At 50.4% G+C, this 21,283-nt stretch overlaps 1 protein-coding gene across 1 annotated transcript in view; it reads left to right on the top strand.

Moving 5' to 3' along the window:
- The window catches only part of LOC135813798 (RNA cytidine acetyltransferase-like), a 36,447-nt gene that overhangs the window by 7,022 nt on the left and 8,142 nt on the right, over window positions 1-21,283 (top strand). Inside the window, exons 6-21 of the mRNA XM_065326806.1 lie at window positions 488-595; window positions 2,628-2,761; window positions 3,638-3,731; window positions 4,117-4,215; window positions 12,705-12,841; window positions 13,530-13,618; window positions 13,752-13,899; window positions 15,582-15,678; window positions 16,106-16,216; window positions 16,868-16,969; window positions 17,280-17,354; window positions 18,721-18,834; window positions 19,222-19,355; window positions 19,665-19,713; window positions 20,186-20,273; window positions 21,003-21,110. Of these exons, the coding sequence (XP_065182878.1) occupies window positions 488-595; window positions 2,628-2,761; window positions 3,638-3,731; window positions 4,117-4,215; window positions 12,705-12,841; window positions 13,530-13,618; window positions 13,752-13,899; window positions 15,582-15,678; window positions 16,106-16,216; window positions 16,868-16,969; window positions 17,280-17,354; window positions 18,721-18,834; window positions 19,222-19,355; window positions 19,665-19,713; window positions 20,186-20,273; window positions 21,003-21,110 (1,687 nt within the window). The remainder of the gene's footprint in view (window positions 1-487; window positions 596-2,627; window positions 2,762-3,637; window positions 3,732-4,116; window positions 4,216-12,704; window positions 12,842-13,529; window positions 13,619-13,751; window positions 13,900-15,581; window positions 15,679-16,105; window positions 16,217-16,867; window positions 16,970-17,279; window positions 17,355-18,720; window positions 18,835-19,221; window positions 19,356-19,664; window positions 19,714-20,185; window positions 20,274-21,002; window positions 21,111-21,283) is intronic.

Raw genomic sequence — 21,283 nt, 5'->3', positions numbered from 1 at the left:
TGTGTGTGTGTGTGTGTGTGTGCGTGTGTGTGTGTGTATATGTGTGTGTGTGTGTGTGTGTGTGTGTGTGCACAAGTTGCTATGGCTTCTGCCGTAGCATTGCTATCATCGCCTCCGGTGATGGGCGTCAAAGGTCAAAGGTATGTGTGCATGTGTGGCCATCGGCTGATCTCGGCCAAGCGTGCGGCCGCTTATGTAGCTAGCATGTAACTTTGTTCATGATGAGGCCCTTAGCACAACATTTGCCACTGTGCCTCATCAAGAGAGACAGACTGACAGAGCGAGTGTGTGTGTATGTGTGTGTGTGTGTGTGTGTGTGTGTGTGTGTGTATGTGTGTGTGTGTGTGTGTGTGTGTGTGTGTGTGTGTGTGTGTGTGTGTGTGTGTGTGTGTGTGTGTGTGTGTGTGTCATATGTGCATTCACTACCTACTTGTGTAGGTACTTTATAGTCTTTATTTCATTTGCACTGTGTGTGTGTGTGTGTTAGGAAAGTGGCCCGACTGACAAGGATGTCAGCCTGTGCGAACTGAAGAAGGAGCTTGAGGATGAACAGCCGTACGGAGCAATCGTCAACTGTTGCAAAACGGTGGACCAGGTTCGTAGAGTTCTCCGGTTGCCAGTCGTGTATGCAGTAGCATTCCCCCAACTGCCCAATTGCACTCTACTGTGTACTGCTGCCCACAGTCTCTGTCTCCTAGTGTACCGCCAGATCTCACTCCAGAAGTCTGCTGTTAGTGATTCTTTTCTTGTATTTGAGTTATGGACGAAAGTTGGTTGCTTCCCACACTGGAGCTCGCCACTTCACCAAGTCGACACATGCACACACACACAAACACACAAACACACATACACATACACATACACACACACACACACACACACACATTAACTACAACACACAGCAGCTTGCGGTTAGGAGGGTGCTGGCCAGCGAAGTGAGAGGCTACAGAGAGAGCAGGATCTTGGCGGGGCCAAGAGGATAGTCACGTCCAAGGGACGAAGACCGAGAGCCCTGAGTAGCCGGAAATGAGCATGGCCAACACCCCTTTATTTACTTTATCAAAGTAAATGAGAGATGAGAAATGGGAGGTGGGTGGGTGAAACACAATGATCTGACAAGAGTGATCCGCTCACAGAACGAATCGAAATATAATACACACTACGAGCAAGGAAGAATGATTGTCGCAGAGAACGGATCGAAAATATATAGCAGAGCAAACTCTAGCAAGACATGCAACGATGCATGCCACCCACGTTAAGCTACGAGCAAGCGTCATCATAACGCAGCCACACGCCTTCCACATCGGAGGCGAGCGACACGCATGAACGCCAAACTTTAGTATGACACGTTGAGTGCCTACGACGCATGCCGCCTACGTTGAGCGTCGCGCATGAATGAATGTCGCGTTGAGTGTCACGTTGTATGACACATAGAATGCCACGATGCATAGAGTACCATGTGAGCACGTACAGCGCACGTTCATAGCAGCATAGTTTGAGTGGTAGCACGAAGCAGCCGCGTGCACCCATTAATCTGCATTATTACTATAATGCTACACACACACACACACACACACACACACACACACACACACACACACACACACACACACACACACACACACACACACACACACACACACACACACACACACACACACACACACACACACACACACACACACACACACACACACACACACACACACACACACACACACACACACACACACACACACACACACACACACACACACACACACACACACACACACACACACACACACACACACACACACACACACACACACACACACACACACACACACACACACACACACACACACACACACACACACACACACACACACACACACACACACACACACACACACACACACACACACACACACACACACACACACACACACACACACACACACACACACACACACACACACACACACACACACACACACACACACACACACACACACACACACACACACACACACACACACACACACACACACACACACACACACACACACACACACACACACACACACACACACACACACACACACACACACACACACACACACACACACACACACACACACACACACACACCATTGGACCATTGGACCATTGGACCATTGGACGCCCATTGGACGCCCATTGCCGGAGGCGATGGTAACGATGCTACAGCAGAAGCCACAGCAGCTTGTGCTGGGATTGCACCATTCAACAGCTTGCAAGGCTGAAGAATTGGCCGCCACTATTCAGCCTGCTCTACACCATACAGCTATGAAGTGGCTTTTTCTGGCCAGTGAATCCCTATTCCCCCCCCCCCCCCCACACACACACGCACACACATACGCACACACACACACATACAATGACTGACTTACTCGTTGCTGGTCATTGATAACACCTACTAAAGACACCACTTTGCGTTCTTGTCCTGAGAAGGAAGGCTTTATTTTATAATTGCTATAACCTAAGGAGGGAGTGTTTGGTGCAGTCTATTACCATAAGCATGTTTGCAAGATTGTTTGATGGTCATGTACTTACAAATGGTGTTTTGTGTTTTACCCGTGCTTGCCTTTGTGTGTTTACCCCAGGGGAAAGCACTGCTGACGTTTATACAGGCAATCTGCCAGAAGACCTTGCGTAGCATTGTGGCATTGACCGCAGCCAGAGGCCGAGGAAAGTCGGCTTGCCTCGGTCTTGCCATTGCTGCTGCAGTTGGTTTTGAGTAAGTGCGATCGAGTCCAGAAAGCTATGGCTGTGTGCCTGCTGTTGGTTGGCACTAACAATAATTCGATATGCTTGTTGATTTATGAGTGTGCTGTGCAGTGAAAGGCGACATGCAGTACTTGCACTATTATATACGCAGGTGCTTGTGGATATTGCGTTATCATTGCACAATCATTGCGTAGTGTTTTGATCGTCACACTGGCCTGTATGCTGTTTGCGTAGGTCAGTGGTGATGCTACTTGTGTGATTACCGTATTTCCACAAATAGTAGGCCGATCTACTATTTTTTCAACCTCGTCCGAACCCGGCCTTATAATCGAGGACGGTCTTGTATTCGAGGACGGTCTTTTATTCATTCAACCCAGTTTGATCCCGGTCTTCTATTTCTCGCCACACAGTTTTACCCCCGTTCTTCCATTTTCTTCTACACAATTTGAGCACGGTCTTCTATTTTTTCCCACAGTTTGAGCACGGTCTTCTATTTTGAACACAAGAACAAATACTCATTTAGTAGGCCCGGTCTTCTAATCGGAGACGGTCTTTTATTTTTTCAATCGCCCCCTGCCCCGGCCTTGTATACGAGAAAGGCGTTGTATACGAGGACGGCCTTTTATTTGCGGAAATACGGTATTATCCAGTGTTACGTGTGTGTCTGTGTCTGTGTGTGTGTGTCTGTGTGTGTGTGTGTGTGTGTGTGTGTTTGTGTGTGTTTGTGTGTGCGTGTGTGTGTGTGCGCGTGCGCGTGCGTGTGTGTGTTTGTGTGTGGTGGCTGCATGGTTTACACTGTTATCTACATGTTGTGTGTGTGTGTGTGTGTGTGTGTGTGTATGTGTGTGTGTGTGTGTGTGTGTGTGTGTGTGTGTCTTCTCCTTAGCTATTCCAACATCTTCGTAGTGTCGCCGAGTCCAGAGAACTTGAAGACACTGTTTGAGTTCATCTTCAAGGGTTTGGATGCTATGCACTTCCAGGTGAGTAGTAGCTTCTTTGTGACCCGAAGAACTGTGTGTGTGTGCATGCGTACGTGCGCGCGCGCGCGCGTGTGTGTGTGTGTGTGTGTGGCCAAATAGCCAGTCATGGCAGTGGAAGAAGGAAGGGAAGGAAGGTGCGCGTGCACGCGCGTACATATGTGTGTCAGTCGCAGGTGCTTCCTGATTTCTGTTGCGATCAACTCTGAGTTGCAGTGACATCTTTTCTCTTGTGTGTGTTTACGTGTGTGTTTGTGTGTGTGCACGCGTGCATGAGTGCATGAGTGTGGGGATGGGTGGACGGGTGTGCACCTGTGTACCTGTGTACATGTGTGTATGTGTGTGGTCTTGGTTTTGACCTGGTGATGATGCGTACTGTACTCAACAGGAACATGTAGACTATGAGATCATCCAGTCCACCAACCCGGAGTTCAACAAATGTGTGGTGCGCGTCAATATCTTCAAGGGACATCGTCAGACAATCTCGGTATGTTTTCACTTATCATTCAGATTCACATTTCAATGAGGGTCAACGCAGTGATGTCAAGAACTCCAAAGTCACTTTTCAATCTTTCATGGATGCAATTTGTACTTTCTTGTACTTAGTTAGGTATTAGACAAGTCTTCTGGCCGTGTTGGGGGGGGGGGGGGGGGGGGGCTGTTTGTATACCTCCAGTGCAACAAAACACACTACAAAATGTATGTGCAGTGCTGCTGCTCATGGCATTTTGGATGCCACGAATGATGCGCTGTGCAGCCCTACACTGTAAAACCTGTGACTAACGACCACCCCTTGGGGCCAGAGAAAGCGGTCTTTAGTGGCAGGTGGTCCTTAGTTAGAGGTTTGCACCGCACAACCATACATGAATTGAGACCGTCCGTGCCTGGCGAAGTGGTCTGTAGTACCAGGCTGGTCACTAGTCATCATGGTGGTCTGTAGTAGCAGGCTGGTCACTAGTCATCATGGTGGTCTTTAGTCACAGGTTTTACTGTACCTGCAAGCACTGGGTCGTGCGCTGGTGCAGGGTGCTGGTACTCCCAGGCATGCATGATTCATTGAGCATAGCTGTACATTGCATGTTCACACGAAGGAACACGTTATCTTATCTTTTCACTCCAAATACAATTACACCTGAAAGAGCAGCCTAGCTAGCTACACAACGCGAACCAAGGAACTACTAAAACCGAAAACATTCCATGTCGGTACACAACCGAAGACAAAAGGCAAAAAATGAAGTAATTTATGCCGCACTGTCAGCTGGCAAAACAGCAGAGGCGTAGCCACCGCACATGCGCTGTTGTACGGCACGAAAGCTAGCCATGATACTTTGCAATACAAATGTATGACCATGCACAGCAACAAGCAACAACACACAGCTAAGAAGTAGATGCATGTAATACATGAACGGCCAGTTGGAAATAGTTATGACGCCACTTTGTAGATCGCCCCCATGAATAGAAAACCACAAGAGAGACAGGGAAGACTACAGCCTACAGTGTAGCTCAGGCCTTGATACATGAATCACTATTGCAGTATTGGCACAAGACAGAGAAAGGACTGCTCCAGCTATCAATAATAAAAGGAACCATTACTTCTAGTCTTAGTGATGCCATGCCAGAGAAATATTACGTACTACCGTCTGAACATCCTCCCCCTCGCAATATGCACCCAGATGTTGCATGATGCCTATCCTTACAACTACCAGTACCAAGCTAAGAGAAAAGTGAACCGAAAGGGCAAGTTCAGTGGTAGGAAGCTACAAAAAAAACAAAAACAATGCATGAATCATTAATGGGGGTCGTCACTGAGCAGTACCTCCATTCTGGCATGTAGGGAGAGCCGTCTAACATTCCAGTGGACAGACTCGAGTGATGGATCTCTTCAGAGTCTTCCCGCCCACTTGCATGGCCACCACACGCACATGTCCGTCCGGACCAGGGAAAACTTCCGTGACTCTGCCGAGCGGCCAACGCCCACGCGGGGAGCTTGAATCCATCACCAGGACAACGTCGTCAACGGCCAGATCGCGTCGCTGGTGTCGCCACTTCATCCGCTGATTCAACCGTGGGACAAACTCTTTCAGCCAGCGATGCCAGAAATGGTCGATGAGCATTTGAACATATCTCCAACGTCTCTGCAGTTGACACCCCTTCTCGTCCGTTGTTGCAATAACCAGCTGGCCCTCGGCCATGCCATGAAGGAAATGGTTCGGAGTTAGCGGCCCTGGATCCTTCGGACTAGCCGATTGGTAGGTGATGGGCCTGGAGTTGACGAGGGACTCTGCTCCGCTGAGAGCGGTGACCAACTCCTCGTCCGTCACAGATGCGTCTCCAAGGATGGCGTGTAGAGCTCGTTTGGCGGCTCGAATCATTGCCTCGTGAACTCCCCCGAAATGAGGAGCTAATGGCGGGTTGAAACTCCATTTCACGCGTCTGCAGGCCATGGCTTTCCGGACGGTGGTATTGTTCAGTTGGCCAACAAGCTCACGTAGCTGGCGGTCGGCATTCACGAAGTTGCCTCCATTGTCCGACAGAACCTCCATTGGACAACCTCGTCGGTTGGCCATCCGGTTAAAGGCGTTCAGGAAAGAATTTGCATCCAATGCGTACGCCATCTCCAAATGGACCGCACGAGTCAGCAAACACGTGAAGAGGCACAGATAGCGTTTGTGGCGAGTCTTTCCTCTCCCCTGCACAGTTTCGAACGGCCCTCCGTAGTCAACGGCTACCCTGCTGAAGGCTCTCAGTGGCTCACACAATCGCTTTGCTGGCAACGGGGCCATGATTTGCTCTCCCGCACGGGCTTTTAGTCGTCGACACACCATGCAGTCTTTCTCCCAGTCACGGATCTCCTCCCGTGCTGCTTCGACAAGATAGTGATCAGAGAGAGCTGCCAACGTTTCATTCGTCCCGCCATGATGACGTTGCTCATGGCAATCTTTGACAATAAGCCGGGTGGTCGGATGTTTCCGGGGGAGAAGAATCGGGAAGCGCACATCAAACGGCAACCAGTCAGCCAGCTTGGTGCGACCATCGCAGCGCAATAGTCCGTCGTCGTCCAGTCGAGGCGATAACCTCGCCAAATGTGACTTCAGCGGAAGTGGTTGACCATTCTTCACTAGCTTCAGATCCTCCGCGAATGCCTCGTGCTGTGCCTCTTTGATGATGGAAAGGCTGGCAGCGTCCATCTCCTCGCCGGTTAGCTCTCCGCTCAACTCCTCACCTCCACGGCAGTTGGTGATGAAGCGAATTGCCCAAGCCCGTACTCTGACTACGCGCGTCCAGTCTGAGAAGCGCCGAGAGCACAAGCTGGGTACTTTCTCGGACATAAATGACATCACCTCGGGCTGTGCAGCCTTGCGAGCTTCCGCTCGAGCAGCTGGGTCTTGGCCACCCACGATCTTGGCTGGCCATTCAGATTCTTCTTTCTGCAGGAAGGCCGGTCCTTGCCACCACAGCTCAGTTGCAACCAGTTGCTCTACCCCAGCTCCCCGTGACGCCAAGTCAGCTGGGTTGTCGCTGGAGGGAACGTACCGCCATTGACTGGGCGACGTAACAGTCTGGATGTGGCTGATGCGATTCGCCACAAACGGTTTGAAACGTCGGCTGTAGCTGCGAATCCAGAGCAGCACAGTTGCACTGTCGCTCCAGAAAATCACCTCTGACATGGCAATGGTCATGATCTGACTGAACTTCCGGGCCAGCTGAAGGCCAAGCACAGCCGCCAGCAATTCCAGCCGGGGGATACTTTGTGTTTTTGTCGGCGCCACTCTGCTCTTGGCTCCAGCGAGACGAACGTTTCCCTCAGAGCCACGCTGCACGGTGGAGCTGTAGACCACGGCACCATACGCCACACTCGACGCATCACAGAAAACATGCAGCGTCACTCCACTGGCCACGTCCGGGATGAGACATCTTGGTACTCGAACTAAACTGAGCTTCGCCAGGTCATTGAACCACTGGCGAGCGCTGGTGTCGATGCCATCTGGAACCGGTTCATCCCAGTCAATACCAGCTACCCAACTCTCTTGCATGAGGATCTTGGCTTGGGTCACGAACGGTGCCAGAAACCCCAACGGGTCGAATACGGACGCGACTTTTGCTAGGAGGAATCGCTTGGTGATGCGTTGGTTGGTGAGGTCTGGCGGTTGAACACTGAAGAAGAAGCAGTCTGCCTGACCGTCCCATGACACTCCTAGCGTCTTCACGGATGGTAGCTCTCCTTGGGATAAGTCCAGCTGGGTAGCGCGAGCCTCGGCTGGAATTACCTTCAGGAGCTCGGGCGAGTTGGACACCCACTTGCGCGGCGTCATCTTGGCCTCACCCCACAGATCCATTAGCTCCCGATGAAGAATCTGACCTTGTTCGACATCTTTGGTGCTGTCCATCGTGTCATCCATGTAGGTGGACGCGAGGATAGCTTCTGCTGCCAGGGGATGCGACGCCAAATGTTCCCGGGCTGTCTGCTGAGCAACGTACTGGGCGATGAATGGTGCAGCATTGACGCCAAAGACCAGGCGGTTGAACTCAAAGTGCCGTAAAGGCTTGGCTGGATCCAGGTCCCGCCACACGAATCTGAGGTACTTCCTGTCCGCTGGCGCAACCGACACCTGCAAATACATTTCGGTCACGTCACAGCCCACTGCTATAGGCTTTTGCCGAAACCTGGTCAACACATCGAACAACTCACGTTGGAGCTTCGGACCAGGGTAGATGGCGTCGTTGAGGCTGAGGCCATGACAGGATGCTGCAGCGTCAAAGACGATCCGCACCTTGGTTGTCGTCTTCTGCGGTCGGACGATGGGAAAGTGGGATAAGTACCAGCATACCTCTTGACCTAGCTCTTCCTTCGCGAGCTCCCGGATATAGCCGTTCCTCTGGCAGGCCTGGAAGACTTGGCCATAAGCCTGGGCAACGAATGGGTCTTTCAGGAGCTTGCGCTCGGTGTGGCCTAGACGTTTCGTAGCCGCACCCAAGTTGTTGCATAATTCTCTCTTGCGATTGTTCCACGGCAGAGACACCTGGTACCGACCGTCCACCTTCTTCAGCGAGTGTTTGACGATGTCTAGGGCTGTCTCTTCCTCCAGCGAGCGCGGGCCGGGCTCACTGAAGCTCTCCTCCGTGCCGCAGCTGTCAATTTGCCAGAACTGCTGTAGCGCGGTCTCTAAGCCGGTTGGTGTTGCTCTCTCCTCACTCTGAAACGCTTGGCTGTGGAACGTCCTTTGACTCGAGTGGGTTCCCGTCACTCTGCCAACACAGGTCCAACCCAGTGGAGTATGACGCGCCACTGGTTGACCAGGCGGGCCGACCACTTCCTGCTGTGACACAAGCAGCTCAGCATAGTCGCTCCCAATCAGCAGATCGACCCTGGCGGGCTCCGCCAGTCTTGCGAACGGAATCTCTCTCAGATGAGGATACTTGACTGCTTCCTTGACCCACTCTACCGGACGAAGATTCCCGGTGACCGAATCAGCCGTCAGCGCCGTCATAGATTGCCGAACACTGCCATCCATGCTGCCAATGGTGAAGCTTACTGGTCTGGTTGTGAATGAGGTCTGCTTGCCATTCAAGGTGTGGACTGTGAATGTCCTCAGCTCCCCGCTGACGCCGAGCTGGTTGGCAATGCTGCCGTTGAGGTAGCTCGTCGTGCTACCGTCGTCCAGCAACGCATTCACTTGCACTGACTTGTGGCCGTTCTCCAAGACGACTGAGACCGTTCGCAGAGCTATCTTGCTCGGGCCTTGGACCATCATGGTGGAATCACTCTTCGTGGACTCCGTCTCCCCCTCGGTGAACGACTGTGGGGTGCGCTTCTCTTGGTCTTTACCGGCGTATGGCGGCGTTACTAAACAGTCGATGGCGGGAGGCAATAACTGGTCCCCTGTCTCCTGACCTGAACCATTGTCTCCATAGTTGCAGAATTGTTCGGCAGGACTGAGTTGGGACTTGTCCGCCGTCATTCCTCCAGCTGCCGTGTTCCCCGGTTTTTGCTTGTTTGACTGTGCGGCACCGGGGTTCCTGCTGTCCTCGTGTAGCAAGTCCCGGTGTAGCAAGTAGTGGTGATTGTTGTTGCAGCCGCTCACTGAGCAGGGTCTGGTTCGTGGACAGTGGTGACCTTGGTGATCGCCTCCAAGGCAGCGGTAGCACAGACCATGCTGTTTAGCCTGTCTCCAGCGATTGGCGACGGAAAGCTGCTGAAATGCTTTACACTGCCAGACACCGTGAGGTCCGCCACATTGCCGACATGAAGATCGTCCAGCCGCTGAGCCAGCAGGCCTTGACCACCCTGCATTCTGCGAAGCCTTTCCCCCGAAGTAGGATCGTTGAGGAGCATTCCGGGGTGCCGGAGGCTTGTCCTTCGCACCAACTCCATCTAGTGCTTCGGACGCTCCAACGGCAAACTCCGCTTCCAACGTCACCCACTCCAGTAGTGCTTGAATTCCTGGCTGGCAGGGCTTCTGATGACACCATCGATTGAATTGGGTTAACATCCCAGCCGGCAACTTGGCCAGGAGCTTCCGGTACAACAGCCCATCACCCAGCTCATTGCCTTTTCCGGAGTCGAGGAGGTTGACCACGAGTACGTCGAGGAGATCTGCGAACTTCTGGAGATCTCCTGCTCGGCCAGAACGAATGATTGGGCAGGCCTCGACTTGCTCGTACTGCAGCGACAGCTGTCGTTGGTCGCCTCCAAACTTGCGGTCTAACCGCCTCATTGCGGCCTCATACGCAGACGGGGTGTATCCCAAGCTCTCGATGGAAGCCAAGGCATCTCCACTCAAATACTGCCGGAGGTGCAGCAGTTTCAAGTCTGCCCTTGCAGACGAGCTACCAACACACGCCATGAAAGCAGCCTTCCATGAGGCATACGCCTGCTTATCGCCGCCGAAGACTGGGATCTGTATAGCCTTCAGTTGCTTGAAAATTTCATCTGATGGCTGCTTGACAGGTGGAGGCTGAGACACAGCACGCTGGTGGCTGGCGGACACACCTGCTCCTGGCAATGCTGAAAAGGCACCAATGCCCATGGCCTGATGACTTGAGGCTACCTGTGGTGGCCCACTGGCCTGGGTGTACAGATAGTTGGCGGACTGATATGGCAGAGATGATGTAGGGTGTAGTCCTGACACAGGAGCCTGAGTACTACTGCCCTGCTGGCCTGGACTCTTCGCGACTTGAAGTTGAGGTGCCTTGGTCTCACTCACTCTAGTATATGCACTGGACACACATACAGCACTCCGTGTTGGCACAGCAGGCTGTAGTACAGGCAAGGCAGGGCTTCTTTCACGCTCTGACCTCCTACTCCCAGCTTCCATTGGTGGCCTTGTTCTAGCCCCAAGCTCTGCCTCTCTGTTACTACTGCCGGAGACACTTGTGGTCACAACCACTTCATCACTCCTGAACCAGCGCCACGCCATCACCAGGCTCATCCCGATCCTGGGAGCCTTCACTTCTGCCCAGCGATATCACACTCAGTGGACTTCCTGGCTCTTCCACTGGTACCTGGGCATACTGATGATACGCTGGCCTGTCTGGGTGGCTGTTCCGTGCAGCCGTCCACGCTGGCTGGTGTTCTAGGAACTCCTGATACAGCCTTGTGACCTCCTTCATCTCTTTCTCCGCTTCCTGCATCTCATCGGTCACTTTAGCCACTGCGAGTGCATCGTTCATGCCGCCAGCCCACTCGAGTACGTCCATGAACACACCGTTCAGGGCATCCTCGATCATTTCTAATTCGCCAAACAACGACCTCGCAGCTTCCTCTTCAACTCCGTCACGCAAGGCCACGATCACGGCTCTGCGACACCTGGTGAACTTTCTCTTGCGATTCGCTTTTTCAGCTTTCATTTTCACGAACATCAGTTCATTCGATCGCTGGTCACTTTGACCATGTTCGTCCTCTTCGACTTCCTCGTCCTCCTCGATCACGTCGCCTGCCCTCTCTGCCATGGCACCTAAAAAGAGCTCAGTTCTCTGACTGCTAGCCCTGATTGTGCTCTCACTCTCAGGCTCCGGCGACGACATGATCTAAATTATTTAAATTTCCGAAACTGAACTGCTCACTCAGGCGATAACCATCCTCTGCTACCAGAATGTTCACACGAAGGAACACGTTATCTTATCTTTTCACTCCAAATACAATTACACCTGAAAGAGCAGCCTAGCTAGCTACACAACGCGAACCAAGGAACTACTAAAACCGAAAACATTCCATGTCGGTACACAACCGAAGACAAAAGGCAAAAAATGAAGTAATTTATGCCGCACTGTCAGCTGGCAAAACAGCAGAGGCGTAGCCACCGCACACGCGCTGTTGTACGGCACGAAAGCTAGCCATGATACTTTGCAATACAAATGTATGACCATGCACAGCAACAAGCAACAACACACAGCTAAGAAGTAGATGCATGTAATACATGAACGGCCAGTTGGAAATAGTTATGACGCCACTTTGTAGATCGCCCCCATGAATAGAAAACCACAAGAGAGACAGGGAAGACTACAGCCTACAGTGTAGCTCAGGCCTTGATACATGAATCACTATTGCAGTATTGGCACAAGACAGAGAAAGGACTGCTCCAGCTATCAATAATAAAAGGAACCATTACTTCTAGTCTTAGTGATGCCATGCCAGAGAAATATTACGTACTACCGTCTGAACATTGCATACCCGCGTGCTTTGGTTGCCATTCTACTAGAGAAACCATCTTTGCACCTCAGCATGTCTTAGCTGCAGTAGTTGTTATCGAATGATACTAGCCATTTCAAATTAAATTTATTGATTTGAAGATGGACACCGGCCATGAAAATACGTTGTGTTCTGCAAGGCATTGGTACAGGATCCAAGGTGGGGTGACACCTTTCTTGGTTGTATTGTAACTGTCTGTATTGTCTGTATTGTGTGTGTGTGTGTGTTTGTGTGTGTGCGTGTGCGTGTGTGTGTGTGTGTGTGTGCACGTGTATGCGCATGTGTAGTACATTCACCCATCAGATGCATCGCAGATCAACCAGGCCGAGCTAGTTGCAATTGATGAAGCCGCGGCTATTCCACTGCCACTGGTCAAGAAACTTCTTGGTCGACATCTTGTCTTCATGGCATCGACAATCAACGGGTATGTGATGTGTATGTGATGTGTGTGATGGAGATCTTTTGCTATCACTGACACTGTCTGCTGTACAACTGCATGAATATTGCTTGCAATACGCAGCTGTCTGATGGGTGTGTGTGTTTTAACACGAATCTCTGAGTAACGGCGGAAAAGGACTGGGTTGTGTCATTGCTGTGTGATTAGTGTATTACTGGCTCTGTCCACTGGACATAGAGCACTAGGGTATATGCAGCCTGAGGATCTTAGACAGCTGAATATTGCTTGCATGTGTACTTGAGAACAGTGTGTACGTTATTGGGTAGCTGTGGGTAGCTGGGAGGGCAGGTGATCTGTGTATATGTTGCTTTGTTGATGGGCGGGTGGATTGTGTAGTAACCCTTCATGACTATGGTGCATGTCTGAGGTCAGCAGGTTGTGGATTTACTGGTGTCAGGTTGGAGGGCGTCCAGCAAAATGTGAAGGGTTTTAGAATCACACTGCTGCGAGAATTATATTCCTGTGTGGCAGTGGCTGTGTGGATCTATGTCTGGTGGTGACCTTGCTTGTTCTCTCTCTCTCTCTCTCTCTCTCTCTCTCTCTCTCTCTCTCTCTCTCTCTCTCTCTCTCTCTCTCTCTCTCTCTCTCTCTCTCTCTCTCTCTCTCTTTCTCTCTCTTTCACACACATAAAAACACACACACTCACTGTAAACAGATACGAGGGAACTGGTCGCTCTCTTTCATTGAAGCTGATCAAGGAGCTGCGTGTGGCAGGTAGTCCAATGGGATTTTCCACGGCCTCCAGTAAGTTGATAATAATGCTTGCTACTCATTTTCAGGTTGTCCGATCATTCCTCGTCTAGTTGTTGGGTGTGACTTTGCTGAGATATTTAATAGCTTGTTTGCTGACATTTGTATCCGCTTGCCGTGTCTACAGGCCGTACGTTCCGGGAAATCACATTAGAGGAGCCGATCCGTTATGGCGAGAATGATCCCGTGGAGGATTGGCTCCATCGCCTGCTTTGCCTGAACGTGTCCAGCATACAGAGCGTGTCTAAGGCTGTATACCCACCGGAATGTGAGCTGTAAGTGCTGACAACTAGTACACTATACTGTTTGTATAGCTGCAGTATGCCGCTATAGTCTAGTGAGTGGCCATGAGCTGTGAATGCCTGCTGCATATGTATAGCTGCAGTATGCCGCTATAGTCTAGTGAGTGGCCATGAGCTGTGAATGCCTGCTGCATATATAGCTGTAGTATGCCGCTCCACTAGCAAACGCAAGTCGCATGTACGTGTACAGCTTGAGCGATAGCGATGTCAGAGTGCCGTGCCACGTGACCTCCACGCTTGTCGCTGGATTCCCTAGCAACCAGCTGAAATGATGGCACAAAAGGCCAGTACGGCAGAATGCCAGTCGCGGCTAGTGCGTGCAGTACTTGGCACGCGGGATTTTCAAATGTGTCCTGAAGACGTCAGTGACAAGCTTGGTCGTGACGCCACGAAAATAGAAGATGAACGTTCGTATCCGCGTTTGTGCGGGCACGCTGCGCCTACGGAGCTGGGAGTATGGCCGCCGACAAGTTAGCGTATGTTCAGTCGCCTTTTTCATCTCTTGCGCTGCCTGATACAGGTTTGATTTTAGTTCCATCGTGTTCCCCGTCGTCCAATTTAGTTTGCTGCCAAGTTTCACCGGCGTATCACGCCGCGCACCAGACTTGTAGTATTTTTCGCGACAGGTACTCCATTGCTGGATACAACGCCATCATGAGTGTTCGTCCAGCAAAGGGACCGGTGGTGAAGATGTCTTGTTGAGTCTTTGACTCAAGGAGGAGCAGCTATTGCAGGATAAGCCCCTGCCTAGCATGATCGGAAACGTTTCAAATGCATTGGTGTTAGAACTGATGAAGTTCAAAGCGGACCACCACCAGGATCATAATCTACTTGTCGAACTCTTGTCTTGGAGAATGGCCAAAATAATCACAACTCATACTTCGGCTACTCTTCAACAGTCTTCTTGAATTTCTCGAACAGTTTGCAGCAACAACAACAAAAAAACAGTACAGCTACGGTATGTACATTTTGTACAGTGCGCAAGATTATTCATGAGCCGCGATCCCTGTTGTCAAGACCGATTTTGTGCCGTGGTGAGATCTGGTTTGTGTACAGTGAGGCATGGTGCTTTTCGACAATGGCGGCGCTTACCCCGCGCACTCTAAACTGGAATAAGTCCACTATATTTGCTCCCTTTTGCTTCAAACTTTGCCAGTATACTCTACTTGTCTTCAGGAATCGGATGGTATTACAATATTTGCCCGATTCTCAAAACAGAAATTTACCCTGACATCGCTATGAGCGACCACCTCATGGCCTGGAGCTGTTTGGTCTCTAAGGATGGGGCGTCTTGTATTGCACTGGTGGCTTGGCTTGTGGGACGTCTTGGCTTGTGGGGCGTCTTGGCTTGTGGGGCATCTTGGCTTGTGGGATGCCTTGGCTTGTGCAATGTCTTTGCAAACTGACATCAGTGTGGGGTTTAGGTTTGTTGCTGCTTGTAGATTATGTTTGTGTGCTAGCATCTTGTCGAATTTGAGCTTGATGCATGTCATGTGTGTGATGATATGGGCGTGTGTGTTGATGTGCCTCTGAGTGTGTGTGTCTATGTATGTGTCTGTGTCTGTCTGTGTGCCTGTATCTGTGTCTGTGTGCCTTTGTGTGTCTATTCATCTGTTCATCTGTGTGTGTGTGTGTGTGTATGTTTGTATGGATAGGTACTATGTAAATCGTGACACTCTCATGTGCTATCATAAGGTGTCTGAAGCATTCCTGCAGCAGCTCATGTCTCTTTATGTGTCATCGCATTACAAGGTAAGACTGATGATCTTTCAAGAGTGTATGCCTGGCTGCCCAGCAGATTGGTTGCACAGCTACACACACGCCCGTTGTGTGGTGGTGACATTGTACATAGCTGACACAAGATACTCATCACTTGCACTGCACATGCCACATAACCTGCCACACATGCATTGTAACCTGCCACACATAGCACGTGTTGCTGACCGTTCTAGCACCTTACTAAGTCATCAGTTATGCTCCAGTTGTACTTGGTAGGTCCGGTGTATTGCGGACAATAAATCCACTGCTGTACATATGTACAACGGTTCTGACTATTGTGTGCATATGTGTTGATCTTGCTGCTGCTGTTGATGTCATCTTCATCGTTATCATTGCTGTCTTTTCGTTGTCTTCGTCGTTACTTTGCTGTTGTTGTTCCTGGCTCCTGGGATATATCTAGAACACGCCCAATGACCTACAGCTGTTGTCTGACGCACCAGCTCATCACCTCTTTGTTCTGCTGCCTCCTCACACTCCCGGTGTGCTTCCTGAGATTCTGGCTGTTGTACAGGTATGTTGAGTGATTACTGTTCCGGTGTGCTGTGAGCTCTGTGCCTACTGCATGGTCTGTGCCTACTGCACGGTCTGTGCATACTGCATGGTCTGTGCATACTGCATGGTCTGTGCATACTGCATGGTCTGTGTGTACTGCACGGTCTATGCGTACTGCATGGTCTGTGCATACTGCACGGTCTGTGCATACTGCACGGTCTGTGCATATCTTCAGCTGTAGCCATGTACTCCCAAGTAAAGTGCAAGGCAAATGCTACCACAAACCACGAAGGTGTATACTTTGTTGATATAGAGTGTTTTCATTTGTGTCCAGTCTGGGTGTGTGGTTAGTAGTAATAGTAGTAGCTTGTCTAGTAGCTTGTCTAGTAGCTTGTCTAGGTCAACATTCGGACAGGCTGCTGCTATCTATCACAATTTGTGTCATCTTGTGTCGTGCTGACTGTGTTACCACGGTAGTTGTGCACCTCAATCCGCTTGTGTGTGTGTGTGTGTGTGTGTGTGTGTGTGTGTGTGTGTTTGTGTGTGTGTGTGTGTACGTGTACATGTATGTGTGTTGTGTGTGTGTGTGTGTACGTGTCTGTGTACGTGTGTGCACGTGTCTGTGTACGTGTGTGCACGTGTCTGTGTACGTGTGTGCACGTGTACTCAGGTCTGTTTAGAAGGTCAGATTGCGAAGGAGTCGATTGCTGCTAGCTTAGCACGGGGACAGCGCTCGGCTGGCGACCTCATTCCTTGGACAGTGTCACAGCAGGTAAGAATGCTCTTGGCTTGTTACAGCTGATACTGCACCTTGTACTGCAGCTGATACTGCAGCTGGAATGCATCTTCTGTAATGTATCTTCTGCTCCTGATGTCAAACGTCACGTGTGTTTGTATTGACTGACCTGTTTACTGTGCAATTGTCCAAGTGTTGTGCTTGTGCAGTGGTGCGTGTGGGTTTGTGTTTCTAGTCCAACTCTTCTTTGTCCCGTAGACTCCAAACCACTTGCTCTGTTTTTTTTCTGTCATCGTTTTAATGCTCTTGTTCTCCCCCTCTTGTCACTATGATTTGTTTACCGTAGTTCAACGAATCCGACTTTGGAAGGCTGTCTGGTGCACGTGTTGTGCGCATTGCAACACATCCCGATCACCAAAAGGTATGCGAGTTGAACTGGCCAGTGCATGTATTGTATTGCTAAAGGGCGTCGATGTTATGACATGAATACACACATACACACACACACACACACACACACACACACACACACACACACACACTTGTACTTGCTCACTGCCAAAACTGGTCACGTGGGTCTCCCCGGGAGAGGGGAGAGAGACTCAAAAGGAATCTTGGAAAGATGGCTCAATTGGCTATTGAACCGCCCAACGGCCGACACCCCCTGAAATCCCCAAACTAGGGTGGACTTTAAATGATCCCACTTATGGGCTCACCACACCTCTGTAAGTGGGTGAGGACAAGGTGCAGAAAAAGGATTGACGGCATCAGGGTATCCGTCCTGGGATCCAACTGCAGTTACCCCTGCCCCCAGTGAAGGTAATACTTGCTACTAGTGTGGGTGGCTAAATCAGAGTGGATCTGATAATAAGCTTCACTAGCACCATTGATTACACAAGAGTTAATCTAGCCAGAAGCAGTCCATGGTTAACAGGTATGTATACTTCAAATACTCAATCTGCGGACAGCATGCTGTTTCGTTCTTTTTGAACTCATCAGCGCAGCACAGAGAAAATGAGGCCGAACCTGATAGCAATGAAAATAAAAATTTCCAATCAGGCCCGAACGTACCTTGCCAGAGTGCTCAAACTGACAAGTCAGTGAGCTCTGCATAACGCAAACAGCAAAGGCACTACCCCACGCAAGAGTGCTCAACTGCTACAAGAGCAGGAGCGAAATACTCAATCTGCGGACAGCATGCTGTTTCGTTCTTTTTGAACTCATCAGCGCAGTATATGAACCCTGAAACCAACAAAGGTGGTAGGTACAACAATACACCTTCAAGCAGCCCAGCCTGTTGGCAACAGACCCAACACAATCAGGCATAAGTGTACACACCAACCGAACTAGCTGGCTCTCACACACACACACACACACACACACACACACACACACACACACACACACACACACACACACACACACACACACACACACACACACACACACACACACACACACACACACACACACACACACACACACACACACACACACACACACACACACACACACACACACACACACACACACACACACACACACACACACACACACACACACACACACACACACACACACACACACACACACACACACACACACACACACACACACACACACACACACACACACACACACACACACACACACACACACACACACACACACACACACACACACACATACACACACACACATACTGTAGATGCACTGTGCAGGGTCGACTGGTGACCGATGTAATGTATGGTCATGTGCGTGATTTGTCTTCTAATGGTGTTGAGCAGAAAGGCTACGGTACTCGTGCACTGGAACAGTTGAAACAGTACTACAGTGGTGATATTGCGTGCATGGGTGAGCCATCCGATGCGCCTATGACAGCACCCACTGTCGATGACTCGGTGAGTTTGAATGCTGCTCATTTGCCCAATTCATTCTTTCTTGTTGTCCACATGTCATGCTTGATTTCTTGTTAGGGTGTTGGCATTTCTCTCCCTCTTTGTGTGTGTGTGTTTGTGTGTGTGTGTGTGTGTCTCTCTCTCTCTCTCTCTCTCTCTCTCTCTCTCTCTCTCTCTCTCTCTCTCTCTCTCTCTCTCTCTCTCTCTCTCTCTCTCTCTCCTCTCTCTCTCATCAGTACAGCACGCTATCGATCCCCCTTTGTATATGCTATGGCCAGCTCATGCATAGCTTCAGCAGAGCAGGCCTTGTCAGCAGAGCAGGCCTATGGTTGATGTGTCACCAGTCATTGATATGTTTGTGCCGCTGCTGCTGCTTCTGCCTCTGCTTAGAGCATTGATGATCAGGTAGAAGTGATGAAGCCGCGCAGTAACCTGCCTCCCTTGCTGTGGAAGCTGAGTGAGCGGCCGCCGGAGAAACTAGACTACATCGGCACGTCGTACGGCATGACGGGACAGCTGTATCGGTGAGTGTGTGTGTGTGGGGGGGGGCATGTGTGTGTGTGGGGAGGGGGGGGGGGGGGTCAATAGCCAAATGAGTCTCCAAGGTTCCTTTTGAGTCTCTCTCCTCTCTTCGGGCAGACTCGCGTGACCAGTCATGGCAGCGAGCAAGTACAGTGTGTGTGTGTGTGCGTGAGTGTAGGTGTAGGTGTCACCATCATCTTGCCGGCTCCGTGCAGTTGTCTTGCTGATGCAGAATACTTCATGCAGCACATTAATGTGCTTTGCAGTAGTGGTGGGGGTTATCATAGTGTCCTTGTCTTTGTGTTCCACAGCTTCTGGTGGAAGAATGGCTACTCTCCGGTGTATTTGCGCCAAACAGCGGTGAGTGAAGGCAATGCATAGTCATTCCCCCGTACTGAGCTATGCATAGTCATTCCGCTCTCTCTCTCTCTCTCTCTCTCTCTCTCTCTCTCTCTCTCTCTCTCTCTCTCTCTCTCTCTCTCTCTCTCTCTCTCTCTCTCTCTCTCTCTCTCTCTCTCTCTCTCTCTCTCTCTCTCCCCCCCCCCCACACACACACACCATACTGAGCTCTAGTTGTTGCACTTTCTGGGGTTACACGCCGTCCGTCATTTGTGACCTTGCACTTTTGGATTTCATTGAGGATTTCTATAGTTCTACCACCCTATTTGCTCCCCCCTCAAGCACAACGCGGAGCCAAGGAGTCACTGCCATGAAGATATGAGTTGATGCATCTTGCTTGTCATTATTCTTTGTTAGCACAGTGCATGATAGCGGCGGTGATGTGAGTGGTCTGTTTATTTGGTGCTTGCTGTTTGCTATGCGGTGCTTGCAGAATGACCTGACTGGAGAACACACGTGCATCATGTTAAACGTTTTGCACAAGGAGTTTTCTGGCAGCTGGCTAGAGAGTTTCAACGAAGGTACGGCGTAGGTCAAGTTGCTAACTTTGAGCGCTGTACAGTCTTGATTGATGTTGCGGCTGAAGCCCATACAGTACCGTCGGTCGCCGAAGAACTGAGGGTCAGCCTCCTAGCCTAAACCGTTCCTATTTTCATGCATTATAGTCTATGCACAGTTGAGTCACCGTGTATACATTGGTGTGTTGTCATTGGTGAAATCCTAGCCTGGTCGTTCCTCAGCCTGGTCCGTTCTTCGGTACCCGACAGTACTGTACTAGAACTCTGTATAGTCTTTAATACTCACCTTGTGCTCTACACTTTTTAGTCAGTTTTTACCTTCTCTTTTTTGCTTGGAGGCCGTTACGTTCGTGCTCCAAAATTCCTCCTCTGCACTACACTTGCTGAGCTTTCGGATGTCTATACAGTTTAGTGCGACTGCAGCAGTGTAGAGGCTTGATGCTTTTGTTTGTACTTCGAAGTAGAGTCAATGTGCGATTTGTAGTGTCTCTGGAGCAGAAAATACTCATGAAACAACCATGCATAATTTGACCAAACATGGGTTGAATACTTCAATTAATATAGACACCGACTCCAATAGAATATTCATTAGTTGAGGGAGTTGAACAAGGGTAAAACGTTTCCAATAGAAGGTCAGGGCTAGGACTCCAGAGGCTTTGAAATAGATTAGCCCGGAGTTCATAATAGAGAATGCATGCGGTATAGTCTGTTCTGCTGGGTGTGTGTGTGTAGATTTCCGGCACAGGTTTGTCTATCTGCTCGGTGGTCAGTTCTCCTCGTTCCCACCAGCCACTGCTCTCAGTATTATGGTGGATCGCAAGGATACGCATCCCGTCAAACGTATGTATAGATTATGTGTGTGCGTGCGCGTGTGCGTGCGTATGTGTGAACTGCTTGAGTCTGTGGTCATGAAGGCAGGGAGTGGGTAGGTGGGTGAGTGAGTGTGTGAGTGAGTAGGTATGTGAGTGAATGTGCCTTCCTGCTGGTGTCGTGCCATTCCTGTCTTTTATCCA

The sequence above is a fragment of the Sycon ciliatum genome, chromosome 4, assembly GCF_964019385.1.
Source record: "Sycon ciliatum chromosome 4, ocSycCili1.1, whole genome shotgun sequence".
NCBI classification, from domain to species: domain Eukaryota; kingdom Metazoa; phylum Porifera; class Calcarea; order Leucosolenida; family Sycettidae; genus Sycon; species Sycon ciliatum.
The sequence above is the reverse complement of the archived record's forward strand: the minus strand, read 5'-3'. Positions and strand labels throughout refer to the sequence as shown.